The sequence below is a fragment of the Harmonia axyridis genome, chromosome 1 (assembly GCF_914767665.1).
Source record: "Harmonia axyridis chromosome 1, icHarAxyr1.1, whole genome shotgun sequence".
Taxonomy (NCBI): Eukaryota; Metazoa; Arthropoda; class Insecta; order Coleoptera; family Coccinellidae; genus Harmonia; species Harmonia axyridis.
In genome coordinates, this window is record NC_059501.1 from 940659 (window position 1) to 956970 (window position 16312).

The 16312-nt window shown below is 37.6% G+C and overlaps 1 protein-coding gene across 9 annotated transcripts in view; it reads left to right on the plus strand.

The window, feature by feature from the left end:
• The window catches only part of LOC123671521 (glutamate-gated chloride channel), a 65971-nt gene that overhangs the window by 30244 nt on the left and 19415 nt on the right, over positions 1 to 16312 (plus strand). For all 9 annotated transcript variants that reach the window (XM_045605405.1, XM_045605404.1, XM_045605407.1 and 6 more), the window contains 6 exons: positions 11080 to 11181; positions 11428 to 11514; positions 11925 to 12013; positions 12665 to 12729; positions 15266 to 15486; positions 15547 to 15629. In XM_045605405.1, coding sequence (XP_045461361.1) covers positions 11438 to 11514; positions 11925 to 12013; positions 12665 to 12729; positions 15266 to 15486; positions 15547 to 15629 — 535 coding nt within the window. In that variant the 5' untranslated portion in view covers positions 11080 to 11181; positions 11428 to 11437. The remainder of the gene's footprint in view (positions 1 to 11079; positions 11182 to 11427; positions 11515 to 11924; positions 12014 to 12664; positions 12730 to 15265; positions 15487 to 15546; positions 15630 to 16312) is intronic.

Here is a 16312-nt window from a genome sequence, read left to right on the forward strand (position 1 = left end):
TTTCCATATAATGTACCTACAGGGTGTTTTACGTAAGCGGGTCACTGCATTTTGTGGCTAATCTTTTGAGCAATATTGAAAAGAGATATATCACAATGATAGTATTTTTCACGAGCTATCCAATTATGTCATCGGAAAAACTATCGGACCAAGGCATGAAAGTTATTGGGAAAAAACCGTTTTTCCAAAAACAAATTTGGCAAATTTGACTTGTTTTCAAAATAAGAAGGTCGAGACACTATTTCTCTGTTTTATTTACGTTTACCTACTTATATAGAATGGATGATCATTTATATATTTATTGAGGGAGAAATACAGGTAACTTATTGACCGATATGGAAGTGGTAAATAGCAAATCTCTCAATCTGATCTTGGACGCAATTCTACAGCAAAAACCGATTATCAATCGGTCTCAATCTGCAACTGCCCTAGATGTCGAGGCTATAACTCAAAGGCAAGATTTCCGAAATCGATAGCAATTTGCAGATATTCTGAAAATGCATGCAAACTATACATTACAAAAGTATCGACCTGAAACTGAGCTTCACGTATTTAATATTCAGAGATTACGCGAAATATGAAATACCCCAAGGCTGTTTCAGTCATAATCAGACGTGCGCTGGAAAATCGGTGGAAAACTCAACTATCGAAGTCGACTTGATCGATTTTCTCCGGTGAAGTTATTTCGAATCGTTGGGAACGGAGTTTGAAAAATGAATGTCCACAATTTCATCCAGAGTTTTGATTAAAGCGTAGTTTAATAATTGAGGTGCCCAGGGGGCCACTTGAATATTCTATGAAACCAATTCATCATCTAGTATTTTAAGGAAGAAGTTTTCAATTTGGGTTACTAATTCAGTAGATAATTATTGGATCAAGTTGCCGTTGTATTTTGAATAATAAATGTTGCGATCGAATGGTGAAATGAAAACAATAAAGGGAGTAGCTCAGAAATAACAATAATTAGTGCAGAAGTCATGAAATATCACTTATGATTTATTCATCAGATTGGTGTTGAGACGGAAATGAGAGATATTTAGGATATACTTTACTGGTTGATGACAAAAGCACACTCAATAACTAAAGTGAAATAAAGTAATTTCCACTAATGTTTGCGACAATTCTTTCATCAACACTTTGGCTTCATCAAGCACTCTTCGTACGGCAGCTTTGGCCTGGGTTTCTGCTGCTGAATTCTGCTCTTCTGTTTGGTTCAATAGTGCTCATGTTCCTAAAATTGATGCACGGCTTAACGTTTCTAAAATAATTATCAGTGGAACTATTAAATCTACACCCTTACATTGGTTACCAGTGCTATCACATATACGTCCGCCTCATATTTGTACACAGGTCTCAGTCAAGAAATCTTGGGAAAAATTTCATTTCTACCCGAACTCATTTCCAATTCTTACCTCCCAGATACTACAACTGCCAGATTAAAGTCACGCAAACCTTTATGGATTAATACCTCTCCTCATTCAATAAGGAAATTTGGCGTTCAGAATGGAGTTCTTCTAATATCTTCAACAAACGTCAATTCGTTGATCCTTAAGAGAATGTTCTAGGTTTCAATCTCCCAAGGAAAATTTAGTGTATTTTGAAACGACTGAGGTATGGTCATGGTTGTTGCAATAGTATGGTCTTCAAATGGCATTCTATTGAAAACCCACTATGTGAGTGAGGTGTAGAAGAAACCATTGACCACTCGGTGAATACTTGTCCAATTTATAAATCTCATGTTGGTTTTCTAGCTGTCCATTCAGTTTAAAATTTTTGCCATTTCTTGGTGTAGTATCTTTCCTACTGCATCGTGTTTCTCTTTATATTCATTTCTTGCAAACATTTGACATCTTCCCGTGATATGTTGGATTGTCTCATTCGTTGGATACCCATAACGGCATCGATCGTCAGTAATAGTTCGATCCTTTATGATATGCTTGCAGTAATTTTTCGTTGAGATCACTTGATCTTAGATGGCTAAAAGAAATCCTTCCGTTTCTGGATACATCGTACCTGATGTGAGCCAATAGTTCGACGCTTCATATGAAACTGGTTCACCTCGTTGAAATGTCGTCCATGTAGGGGCTTTTCTCTCCACCTTTGCAGTTTTTCTTGGATTGTCTGGTGATTGTACGACAATTGCTCCTTGTGCAGTTGTAAAGGTGTTGATTCGTCTGCTTCACACAGTACTTTGTAGACATCTGACGTGCCTGATTTGTCTTTGAAGTATGTTCGTAGGCATTCAATTTGACCATGGGCAAGTTCCATGATGTCTAGCAGACCTTATGCCTCTTTTATTCCTCGGCAGTGTCGTCCTCTCAATGCTAGTTATTATTATTATTATTATTAATGTCAAACCTTTCTCTAATTTACAATGAAATAAACATTCATTGATTCATCTTAAAATATACTGTTTTTTAATATTAAAAAAAACCGTTTATTCGAAAATACGTTATTTTTCTGATTTCTGTGCCTCACAAGCTGGACTTATAAAAGTCAAGAAAAAGAACGTGATAACGCTGAAATCCGCGCCTTTCCCCTTTCAAACTGATAAAAATGAAGGCTGAAAGCTTCATTGATCATCACCAAAAAATCCAATCAACCAAAACAATAAATACCCGAATACTACCCCAAATATGGACATCAAAATTCTTCGTGACCTTCTCATACAAGACGACGCCTTCCCCAACATCTCCCACGACGTGAAAACCTACCCTCCATGTCCATATTTCCGCAATCGATACCAGCAGAAGACATAACCTTGGCCGAAATCCACCAAAACACTCGAAACGGCTTTCCACGATTCTTTCTTTGCGTTCCATTAGGCCGCAATTAATTACACGCCTGGAGCCTTTCGGCACTCACCCCCTGGGTCCCCTCTCACCCCCATAGACCACCTCCCATAACGGCGTCGTCCTGCCTCGAAACAAATGAGAAGGACGGGGTGAAAATCCTTCTGGAGATGCTGCCGTCATCACCACTAGGGGGTCGCGTTTCTGTGAGAGAGGCTCTTGTATGTGAAATGGGGGATGATGCATAATTTTGTGCGTCATAATCGGTGCGAGAATTAAAGGGGTGGGGGTTTTGGGGCTGCGAAAATCTCGGGGTGTGAATTGGTGGATGCGCCGTTGAAGCGTTGGATTAAAATTGGTGTTTGTAAAGGCGAAAATGTCTAGTAATGGGAGAGTGAAGTTCATTATAGGGTGGCTGTTGGAGGATTAGTCGGATGGGGTGGTTTTAACGCTGGAATAATCGTTGTCGCGGATTTTCTTGCCGTTTTGTTCATTGCTTTTGGGAAGTTGGGTATTGAAGATGAATATTTGAGATCCTTTCAGGAAAACCTACCCTTCTCGAATCTTTGACCTCTTTGTGAAGGGTAGAATTACAATTTTCGTTTCAAGCCATCTAAATGATACAAAATTAATCAAAAAGTTAAATTTTTTCACATCGTTCTTGGATTTTTCGATTCCTAAATGCCTCAATTCTGCTCATTAACGTATCCTCCGAAGGGAAGATGGGTCTTATGACTAAAGATAGTTTTTCGATGAAAATCAAAAGATGCTAGAGTTCTTGTATCAATTGAATTTTGAGAGCCCCAAGACCTATTATAATTATTATTATTTGAACTGGAGTCGTTTCGGTAAGCCTTCCGGGAACTGCGACCATGCAGATCTTTTGTTCTCTACCCTACTCATTCATAGAAACCCAGGGGGGTCGTCAACGACGTTAATAAAATTGACAACCTCCTTAGGGGCCTTGGCCGTTACCTCTCTGGTATCCAAGACCGGCTTACCCATGTGAATGGTTCTTAGGCCAGCCAGCACTGGACACTTGCATAAAAAGTGTTCGGCCGTTTCTGCTTCCGATCCACAGAGCCTGCAAATCTCGTCTGCTGACTTTCCCATACGGTACAAATGATGTTTGTACCGACAGTGCCCCGTTAGCAGTCCCACCATCACCTGAAGCTCTGCTCGCGACAGCTTCAGGAGCTTTTTGGCGTAGGTAGGTGAAATCTTCACGAATTTCTTTGCCTGAGCAAGTCTAGGAGTGTTATTCCAGTGGATTGTCCTACTGTTAAACTCCCATAGCTGGACCACAGCTTTGAATTGGTCTTTTCCTATCCCACAGAAAGGCTCAGGTCCAGCAGGTCTTAACCTTGATGCACTTTTTGCAAGTTCATCCGCTCTTTCATTTCCTTCAACCCCACAGTGCCCTGGTACCAATAGTAGAATCACCTTATTTCCTCTGGCCAGTTGCTTTATGGTGTTACGGCACTCCCAAGTCAGCAAAGACCCCTGACAACACGATTCCAGGGATCTCAGCGTGGTTTGGCTGTCCGTGGTGATGTAGATATGCGCCCCCTTGAGGTTCATTTTGAGACACTCCTGGGCGCATACATAAACAGCCATTATCTCGGTCTGTAGAATCGAGGGCTCACTTCCCAGGGCTTTAGAGATCCTCAGTTTAGGTCCATATATCCCCTTCTTCTGTTTTTGATCCATCTGTGAACCATATGGATGACTTTTTGTCCAGATGATTCACGAGACTTATTGCACTAGGACGGTCATTCATAACCGTTTCAAAGGGCGTTTCAAAATCGTAGGTGGTTGGCATAATATCTGATGGTTTTGCGAGGAGGTTTGAATCTAGTTGATTCAGTATCCTCATATGTCCAACCCAGTTTCCAGGAAGGAGCTTGCCATTTAGAGAAATTCTTTATGCAAATTCGATGTAATGTCGTTTTTGGAGTATAATTGATTTCCAGGATCGACGACGAATCGACAAACCTGGATTTGTTATTTTCCACAACTTTCACAATTTTGTACTATTATAAATACTGCTCTGGCATTCCTAATTATCTATTCATGAATTATTCTATTCAGATATGTTTATGTTAGTTTAGTGAATTGAAATGTACCTGTATTGTTTGTACAGGCCAAATTACCCCGTAATTTATTGACACAGGGTTTGCTGGACGTATAATAGAATAAAATTAATTATGAAAGGAAAACGTTTTACTGAAAATAAACGAGAAACACAAATTGAAAGCTATACCATTATTCAGTGGGAGTACTGAAAAACATCTGAACCAATTCATATGTAAATAGCCATCCTCATTTTTTCGTATAGTCCTTCTTCTAACTACGTAGCCTAGGTACTTGAATTGTCTGCAAAGTACAGTTCTCAAGGTTTTTTGCAAGATGTCTAACAAAAAATGAATAATATATTGATTAAAATTAATATGTAAGATTGTAACAACGCACTGATTGTGATTGTCTGAATACGATATTCATAGTTTCTACGTTGGTTGGGGTGGAAATAGGATTGTTTTTACTCATATGCGGCAATTTTGCTTATTGATGAAGCTATTCAACTAGAGATGAGCTGGAATAACTAAACACAATTCTTCGGTAAAAATGCCAGTTTGGCCAGTTTCAAATTAGCCCAATCAGCAACCTATATAGGAGATATTTTCCACCCTTCAATTCACATTACGCTACTGGAATTTACAAAGACGCAGTAATTTCTCAATTCATCGTACGTGATTGGTTGCCGATGAATCCGCAACGGGTGCGCGTATCTAGAGAAAGGAACAGATATAATTTTCTGGTAGATTTTCAATAATTGTTTAGACTTCTGAAAAGCTACGTACGTTGTTTTAGATTTCAGCCATTACTAGCTGAATTTGAGATTTAGAATTTAATTTATCAGCGAGAATTGTGTTGGGATTCTCGCACCTCCCTTGGGATTGAAAAATCACAATGAGAACCTTCCTTGGGATTAGAAAATTACAGGCAGAAACCTCCTTTTGGATTGAAACATTACGTGCAGGTGCAAGAACATTTAAAAAAAAACAAAAAATACGACGATGACTCGAATTCAAACAAATCTCGTTCATCATTTCTATTTTCATTCATAAACATTCCATTTCCAGGTTAAATCCAACCCTCATATGTCCCAAATTCACGAAAACGCGTCGTTTTATCATCACACACATACATATACGATATGTACGTTATTATTAAACGTTTCCGCTGCGGGTTCAAAACCGGACACCCCGCCATTAAAATAAAACGCTCTGTCACGACAAACCAACCGCCAATAAAGTAACGCAAGCGGTATTAACCGTAGTAAAAAAAAAAAAAATTGCGGTCTTATCGATTCATCATCACCGTTGACATTATTACATTTCGAATCATTTGCGGGGTTCCGCATTAACAATGAAACAAGCGATATTTACCGGCTTTGTGCCTCAGCTAGACTGGTGCAGAGCCTATTTGGGTCAACTGGAGGTCACGTAAAAATAGTTCTCTGTCTAAGGTCAAAATGGGGGGGTGCGTGTCACAGTCATGAATCGGCCGATCAAATACGATGGGAATATTCGAGAGGGGTCCTTGTTGCGGCGGTGATACACAAAAACTGTTTTGTTTTTATGTTGTACGGTTTGTTGACACGAAAACAGAAACTGCAACTTGAAGCAGGGTGGAACGATGGTTAACTAAAAATTTAAAGGGTTGTAAAAATTTTGGTCTTATATGTTAATGAGGGTTTAGTTTAGTTTATTACGAAGTATACAAATTAGGCTTTCTTATTTTTAGTTCGTGAAAGTACAGGGTGAGTCACCGCGATGGACTATTAGACGTTTATGAAAGACTATTCATAATTTTATAGTGATAATTTGCATGTTGGGGTTTGAGACATTTATCTTTCTCCATAAAATATTTGCAGATCGCTACAACTTCCGATTATACCGGAAAATACTACTACTATTTCAAATGGCAGATCCAGTATATTATTGCAACATTAGATAGCGATTATTTGATGAAAATTTCAGTAATATGTCATAATTCGGGTAAAAACTCAAAAGTTAATGAGATTCTTATGAAAAAATGGTTCAGACGAGGACCGAGAGAGAAAATTATCTTTTTTTTTTAAATTTCAGTTTATAAGCTATAATTTCTGAAATAATAGACTAACCGCCCGACTGCAAGTATTTTCTTGATCTACGTCCCCATATCAATTGAAAGAGTGGTATGAACTTCCTCGGAACTCCCTACGAAAGAACTTCCATTTTTCCCAAATTTTTTAAGGTCTACGTATTGCGAACTCGAGTGGAATTTTTCGATATAAAAATTTTCGGGCGAGAACGAAATTTTGCTGAGTATTGTTCGCCAATTCTGACACCGTTCACCGATTTTCCTTAGACGTCAGAGTTTAGGGAAAAACTGAGTTCAAAGTTTTGGAAAAAAATGTAAAAATTGAATCTCTATACAAAAATCGTTATATCTCATAAAATATTTGTCACAGACTCTTCAAATAATAAGGTTTTTTAAAGATCGAACTCTGATCTAAAACATGATGAAGTTTCAAGTCAGTATCTTGCGTCCAGGATTTATGAAAGTCTCGAGAAAATCATCCGATCATCGCCCAACTGCAAGTATTTTTTTTTGATCTACGTCCTCATATCAATTTAATGAATGGTATGAATTTCCCATGAAGGAACTTTCAATTTTCTCAAATTTTTTGAGGTCTCTCAAATGTATAATGTATAGGGTGTTTTTTTTCGAGGTATATAACTTTAAGTTGGCATTACTGTTCGAGATAGCGATCGATTTAACAGCTGTCAAGTGATTTATTCTCAGTTTGGTTTGGCAATTCATCATGAATAGACCCACGCCTGAACAACGCCTGCAAATAGTGCAATTTTATTTCGAAAATAATGGTTCTGTGCGGAATACGTATCGCGCACTACGTCCATTTTATTTTGTTTAGCGATGAAGCGCACTTCTGGTTGAATAGCTACGTCAACAAACAAAACTGCCGCATTTGGAGTGAAGCTAATCCTCAAGTGTATGTCCAAACACCGTTACATCCAGAAAAACTGACTGTTTGGTGCGCTTTATGGGCTGGTGGAATCATTGGTCCGTACTTCTTCAAAAACGATGATGGCCAGAACGTTACAGTCAATGGTGATCGGTATAGAGCCATGATTACTAACTTTTTCATTCCTGAATTGAACAACCATGATGTCCAGGAGCTGTGATTCCAACAAGACGGCGCAACATGTCACACAGCTCATGCCACAATCGATTTATTGAAAGACACGTTTGGTGACCGCCTAATTTCACGTTTTGGACCTGTGAATTGGCCTCCAAGATCTTGTGATTTAACACAGCTAGACTACTTTCTGTGGGACTTTGTAAAGTCATTGGTCTATGCGGATATTAATCAAGAATTTCTTTGTTTTTGCTTTGAAGATCTTATAATTCTCAATAATTTTCATATTCTGAGGTAATTTGTTGATAATTTTTATGCACATATATGATAAGCCACAAACCCTTGATCATTTGGAAGACAACATTCACCGTGTTATTGCCGATATACGGCTACAAGTGTTGGAAAAAGTCATCTAAAATTGGACGTCCAGATTGGACTACATCCGAGCCAGCCGTGGCGGTCATATGCCAGAAATCATATTTAAAATGTAATGCCACAAGATTATCTTGCGGATAAATAAAATTCATGTCAATCGAATAATCCATCGTTGTTTTATTGCAATTTAAAGTTCTATAGCTCTAAAAAAGCACCCTATATAATGGTTATATTTTCGAAAACACGAAACTGGAATTTTATTGGTAGTGAAAACATGGAAAGTATATAAATTGTTTGTAATCATGTAATTCATTCAAAAATGCAAATACAATTTATTGCGCCACCAAAATGAAAGCCAATATTCATAAAGCACAAATTCCATTGCATTCATTAGTAATAATACAAACGACAGAGAAATAATGAAATTCAAACACAGTAAACTCACTCCCAACAGTTACAACAAATCAACCTGAACAGTAGAAACAAAGTCGGTCTAAACTACAATACAAAACACCCTATCCAATCCCTAAATCATCCAGTAGTTCATTTCAACTAAAACCCCTCCTATTATTAATACCGAAAGTTGAATCGATAAGGTAGGATTCTCCAAACCCGTCCCGAAACTCCTCAACATCGAATTCGAACCTTCCCAAGGCGAAATTATGCAAAACATTATGTACATTGCGTGCCGTAATCGTAGGCGGCTGTTCAACTCAAACGCCAAACGAGCCGCGCCAAAGTCAGACAGAAGAAGGAAACTGCAATTCGCCCCCAGGAATGTGGAGTATTCTGTGCCCGAAGCTTCATAAAGGCAAATCCCCACCTTATCCAAATAAAGGAGGGATCGTCAAAGTTAGGGTTCGGTTTAGGAGTCGAGTATTGAAAGGATCCAGCCTGGATAACCGGTTGATTAATCCAGTGTCGGAATGCAGTGGGTTGGATCTTTATAGCTGTTAGATTTATAGAACGGCGATTCTATACAGTCTACTGATTTCTAAATAGTCATAGAGGAACTATAGATTCATTAGATCCTTTTAGTCGGAAGATATGTAGAACAGATAGATGTAGATCGATAAAAATTATAGATCTAGACCTAAACAGCTAGTAGACCTATGATCTCTGGAATCATTAGCACTTTGAAGATAGATCGACGATTCTACAGAGTGAAATGCTTTCTACACAGCCGCAATAAGATCTATAGAATCCTTAGATCCTCTTAGTCAGAAGATAAATAGATGAAAAAGCTGTAAATATTCTATAGATTGATGAAAACTATAGATCTAAACAACCAGTAGACCTATAGAACTGATAGATATATAGCACCAAAAAGTCGATAAAGGCGATGTTCAAGATGGTATTTGGGAATGTAGTAGACTGCTAATAGAAAGTCGGTAGATCCATACAGTTTGTAGATCTGTAAGTGGTTCTATGTTCTATTAGTCAATACATCAATAGGCTACATAGGATAGTAGATCTCTGGAATCATTAGAACTTCGATGATAGATCGACGATTCTACAGAGTCTACTGCTTTTTACATAGGCGTAGTAGACCTATAGAGTCATTGGATCCTCTTAGCCAGAAGAGTAGAACAAATAGCTGTAAAATAATCTATAGATCGATAAAAACTATAGACCTATATGTAAACAGCCAGCAGACCTAGATTACTGATAGATATATAGTAGCAAGGGATCGATAAGCCTATGTTCAAGATGATGTATTGGAATGTAGATGGCTACTAATAGAATGAAACAGTCGATGAATTTTTAAAGCTTCTGCTCAGAATCTTGATTTCCAAAGTAGTTGACTTGACTTTAGAAGGCTTGTAGATCGATAAGTTTTAAGTTCTAGAAGCCGGTAGAGGTTATAAATTAATTATATTTGTAGCAGTAAGAGATGAACATACCAGACGCATTGTTTAAGATTTTTTGTTGTATATCAATAAATTTGAGGTGATAAATCCATGTTCTTTTAGATCACTAGATCGTTAGATCTATGAAGACGATACGATCTATAGAATGCTTTTTACTTATCGATATATTTCTGTAGGCCTATAAGTAGAACTAATAGATCTAAAAACTAGTAGATCAATAGAACTATTGTTTAATGAAGAGGATAGGATTCAGTAGATTGAAGAAATAGATCTTTGTCGTTAATAGATCTGTTCAACCAATACATTTTTACAATCTATAGGTCCGTGAGAACTATAAATACACAAGCCAGTAGATCTGAAGCAGTTAATACTCGACATAGCTGATGAACTTTTGAGCCTTCGTTAGAGATCTCATATTGAAATATATTATATCCAAAAGTCAAATAGATAGATTAGAAATAGATAGAATAGACATGAATGGGTACATTCTGTGAGTTAAGTGTAAGAATAGTCCTCGACTAAACTTCGCTCCAGATTGGTCCTTGTAAGATCTACAAATTTGTTTTCAAATCTATGTATGCACATACTTTTTTTTGAAATAAAGACGATTATTATTATTATTATTATTTAACATAGATAGATACACTAGTAGATCAAGTGTGTGGACTACATATATGTTGTTCTACAATCTTCTTTGTCGACAACTACTTATTATTTTATCTATATAGATCTTTGAAGCCAATAGCTCTAGAGTTATTAGAATTGATCATAGATGATAATCATTTGTAAATAATTTGCCCCTACCTCAGACGTTGAACTTTTTTCTTTGTTCTAGCAAGCCGCTGAAGGTTTAACTGTGTCAAGAGGAAAATGATACGACCAGTATAGGTGAGCCTTTAGCTCACCTCGCTCAGGAATTCATAGTCCCCTTTGGAAGGTAAAATCGTTATCAAAAATCTTATTGTTAATTCGTCTCTACATTTAACATTATTAAGTATTAGGCTTAAAGTTAACCACAGGGAAATGTGCTGCCATCGAGTATGAGCAGCGATAGAACATTCCAAAAAGACCTTAAGTGGTCTATTGTTGTGTTTAACTTTTACCCTAGATTCTGCCAGTCCATTTTTAATTTTCATTATGTCGATTTATCATTGAAGTGTGATCCTTCATCTTCTCTTTTCAGATGTCTTAATATGGGTCAGCCTTGGATGCTAATTCCAGCAGCTGCCATTCTACTTGTAACAAGGCAAACAGAAGCCCTATCTGATATGTAGGTTGAGAATAATTAAGCTTCATATGGTGCACGTATTTATTACCTCGTTGCAATTTTATTAACATAGATTAATGCAATTCACTAAACTTTCCCGAAGCCATAGGATCTACTACAACACGTTACATAACTTATCTACATCTGGGGAACGAACATAGAATTTATTTGCTCTCGGCTTATGTCAACTAACAGTTTCCACCGGAAACGGAAACAGACACTGTAAATTTCATCTTTTATCCCCTTACTGACGGACAAATACCCCTTAGAAACGCTAGTTGATATTACAAGTCGAAAGCTCTGAGTTACTTGTTGCTAGAAACAACTAGGGACAGCTAACTTTATTTGATATTATTTTAGTTATTGTGTGTCTGGTATCGTAGATCTATATCTAACAGCTTCTCTTATTTCAGCTTCGAAGAGGGAAAATCGGACAAAGAGATACTCGATCACTTACTTAAGGCTACACGTTATGATAAGAGACTATTACCGCCAGTGCAAGGTGAGCTTAACGCTTTTAAGTCTATATTTTTGTTTATTATTATATCTTGAGTGTTGGTACGAAAATTTGAATAGCCCGCTATCTGGTCAGCTGTCATCTTTTGACATTTGACAAGTAGAAACTACGCCATCACTAAAAATGGAACGATACACTCTTCAACAATGCACTGAAATTGTTAAAATTCCTTAGAAAAATTGTGAAAAAATTGCAGTCACAGTTTGTAAAACTAAAGCAATTTTGGGTAGTCGTGAAGCAACTTCTCAGCCGTCAATAGTGAAACTGGTAAAAATAATTGAGCTCTTGGGTTAAGTTAGTGATGTGAAGAATCGAAATCGAGTGCGTCACTCAAGAACAACTGAGAATATTGCTGCTGTATTCCGTCAGTTTTGTGAATTAGACATTCCACAAGCATTAAGGCTTTTAAAGTTCATTTGATACAAGATCTCCAGCCGGTCGATCACATGCATACTAGTTTATTTTCATATCAAAAATGAAACCTATTATTGAAAAACCCTTCAGTACTTTTATTGATATACCTTTTATACGGGTAATTTCTAATAATATCTAACAAAAATTTCATTAATAAGTTGTTGTTTCAAAAAAAAAAACGTATACCTAATAATTTTTTTTTCTCATATATATTTTTTTCAGGAACTTTAACAGTGAACGTCAGCGTGCTCCTGCTCAGTTTGGCGTCCCCCGACGAATCGAGCTTGGTGAGTGAGTGGATAAACTGAAAAAACAAGAACCTGCATTATTCATTCGCCGAATTTATTAAATATTCATCACGCGAATCGATAGATGGATGGCATCTGTCGTGAATCGACGTAAAAATGAAAACGAAACGACGGAACGCGTATATCCAGATTAAAATGACATTTTCGATTCATTACTCATGCGTTGCGTTTAATATTTCATGATTAATATCGATTTTTTCGACTGCAGAATCGAGGTTTTTCCAATGCAGTCATCACGCCAAGTTGGAACTTTGGACCAGTTGACAATAAAGACCGGTTGGACGACACCGTCAAGCACGATTGCGAATCAGTTTCGTCAAAAAAATCCGAAGATCCACGATCGTACTCAACGGTGTCGTCCAACCGGTCCATATTATCAACTGGTCCAAAGTTTAATTAACTTAATATCGATTCATGAAAAATTTACTGAATTATAAAGTAGTCTAACCCTCCCGGCTTCAAAAGACCCTAGTGTCGCTCTACAGAATGAGGCTATTCTAATAACGAACTGAATATATTAATATTCGCCGATGCGGACGACCGTGGCTCTGTTATTTTAATCTGATGGAATGAAAAGGATCTTGGTGTGTATGAGACCCAAAATACTTTAATACTTAATCTAACAGAGATTGTGGGGAAGTTCAGGACACACAGAATTAAATTAGTCCTTTGTAAACCACCTGAAATGTAAATTATAAAATGTGTGACTGCCCATGAGTTTAAATTCACTTTCTCTTTCGTTCCGGATACATTATTTTCTGAAACTGATAGATGTGATGAACTTGTTAACGAAATTAATAAAAACTAATGAAAATTCAATATCTTACAAAATTATGGAATAAGCGAGAGTTGAGGCAAAATTCACGGCGACAAAATAAATATTTGCACATCGGCACATCCTGAAGTCAAGAAAGTGAAAATAATTCGCACCAAAATACAATAGCCATTAAATAAATAGTCGAGAATCCCAATATAATTGGATAGAACGGTTGGGAATGAAAGCAAGTATAAGAGATAATAAATAAACGAGAAATTGAAACAACATAAAACGGCAATAAAACAAGCAGTTTTCAATTCCGAGATCTTGAAGGCAGCGAATGTGAATACATTCTTCTGCTTCTTTTAGTGCCTGATCTAGTATGCTCTGACTTATTTCGTCTAGTCTATTAATTATCCAGCATCCGAAGTACTTAATTTTGTTCACTTGTTCTAAGCAAGAACTTTATTGGCTGTTATAATATTGACCTTCGAGATTACCAGGACCTTTGTCTTTTTTAAAATAATCAATATGCCGCATCTATCATCTTTTGTGAAGATTTCTCACTGTCTGTAAATATGAACGTTCTTATGGTGTTGAGTATCACTCCGTTAACCATGATACCCTCTTCGATGCTTCCTTGAAAATTTTCTTCAAGTATATTTCACCCAGGAGTGGTTTTCACCTGTTGGTCCTAAGCCTTTTTGTGGGCTTGGAAATGACCAATATAAGACAGCGGTCCAACAATAGGAGTGGGACAATAGAAACCCTCTGGTGAAACACTCCGGGTCTTGCTTTTCTTCTTGCCTTCTTCATTACTTAAGGTTGGCGACAATTTTAGCAAAATTCTTCCTTCACAAAGCTGTTCTAAATAGGGTGTGTGTGTGTCTAACCCAGTCTCCCCTCTGACATTTTTAAGCCACGAACATTTTCGTCTTCTGGGACCTCTTCGCCCATCTATGCTCTTGCTCAGGCAAAGAAATTTGTGGTGATTTCATCGACCTATACCAGGAAGCTCCTGAAGCTACCACGAGCTGAGCTTCGAGTAATGTTGGGACTACTAACAGGACACTGTTGGTGCAAATACCTTTTATACCGCATGGATAAAATTGCAGATGAGATCTGCAGGTTCTGTGGAAAGGAGGTAGAAACAGCCGAACACATAGTGTGCAAATGTTCGAGGCTGGCTGGCCTAAGAACCACTCACATGAGAAAGTCAGTTCTGAATACTCACGAAGTAATAGCCAAGGCTCCTAAGGATGTCTTCGGTTTCGTTAACAGCATCGACGGCCTCCCTGGGTTTGTATGAATAAAAGTTCAATTTAGTTGCAGTTCCCGGAAGGCTAACAGAGCCTCAACGACCCCGATTGAGTGAATAATAATAATAACAGGAGTAGTGATAATATACTCTCTCTGAATTTCAACTTCCTCCGATATCTTCGATTCTAGCTTTTAGGTTCCAATCGAAATTTCAGATTATTTTGATTTCGTTATTGTCTAAACCTATTTTCCTCATACATTCTAATGAAATAATTAATAACACGGAAAAGGAAGTTGTAGTGAAATAAAATGGCGTAAAATGAATACCTAGGGCATGTTATATCCATTCGAGAGATTTATAGTTTGTTAGTGTACCTAACACCAACACTGACACATACATCCCTAATTTCGATTACTATTATTGAAGACACTGTATTTATGGAAGCTACGCGAGTTAAAAATCATCGATTTCTACATTAACTTATTGACGTATTCCAGAAATACGAAGTAGAGTTCCTACTTCAGCAGCAGTGGTACGACCCCCGCCTGAGGTACTCAAACCAAAGCAGATACGAGTTTTTGAACGCAATACACCACCACAACGACATCTGGCTGCCAGATACTTATTTCATAATGCATGGAGATTTCAAGCATCCCCTTATACCCATGCATTTCGCCCTAAGGATCTATCGTAACGGCAGTGTGAACTACCTCATGAGGTGAGTTACTTTATTGTCACACTAACGAGTAGAAACTCTTTTAAATTTGGTTCTTTCTAGGAGACACCTCATTCTTTCGTGTCAAGGCAGTTTGAACATATTCCCTTTCGATGACCCTGTATGTTCTTTCTCGATGGAGAGCAGTAAGTATTCAGTATTCCAATATTTATTTCTTGAATTATCGATGCCTCTGCATGAAATTTATACTTCAATTCTGTCAAAACTGTTGTCATTGATATATTGAGTTTTTTCGTTATTCTTCTTGAAATTTCTCTGGTTCTGTTGAAAATATTCCGGAAAGACCAATATTTAAGTTTTCTTTAGATGTAAAACTTTGCTTCCGCCGTTATGCAGGCTCATCGAATGCTCTAAAATACCTATGGTGAGACCGCTAAGAGTGGTTTCAACACTTCAAGAATGGTGGTTTTGAAATCGAAGACCAGCGTGGCGGTGGAAGAGAGTAGGTTTAAAAAGATACAGAATTGTAGGCATTACTTGATGAAGACTCGTGTCAAACGCAACAAGAATTGGCAAGATCATTCAGAGTGACGCAACAAGCCATTTCAAAACGTCTGAAAGTCATGGGAATGATGTAGAAACAAGGAAATTGGGTACCTACCGTACGAGTTGAAGCCGACATATGTTGAACAGCGTTTGTTTACTTGTGAACAGCTACTTGCAAGGCAAAGACGTAAGGGATTTCTGCATCGCATTGTGACTGGAGACGGAAAATGAGTTCATTACGATAATCCCAAGCGCAGAAAATTATAGGAATATCCCAGCCATGCTTCCACGTCGACGGCCTAACCAAATATTCACGGTTCCT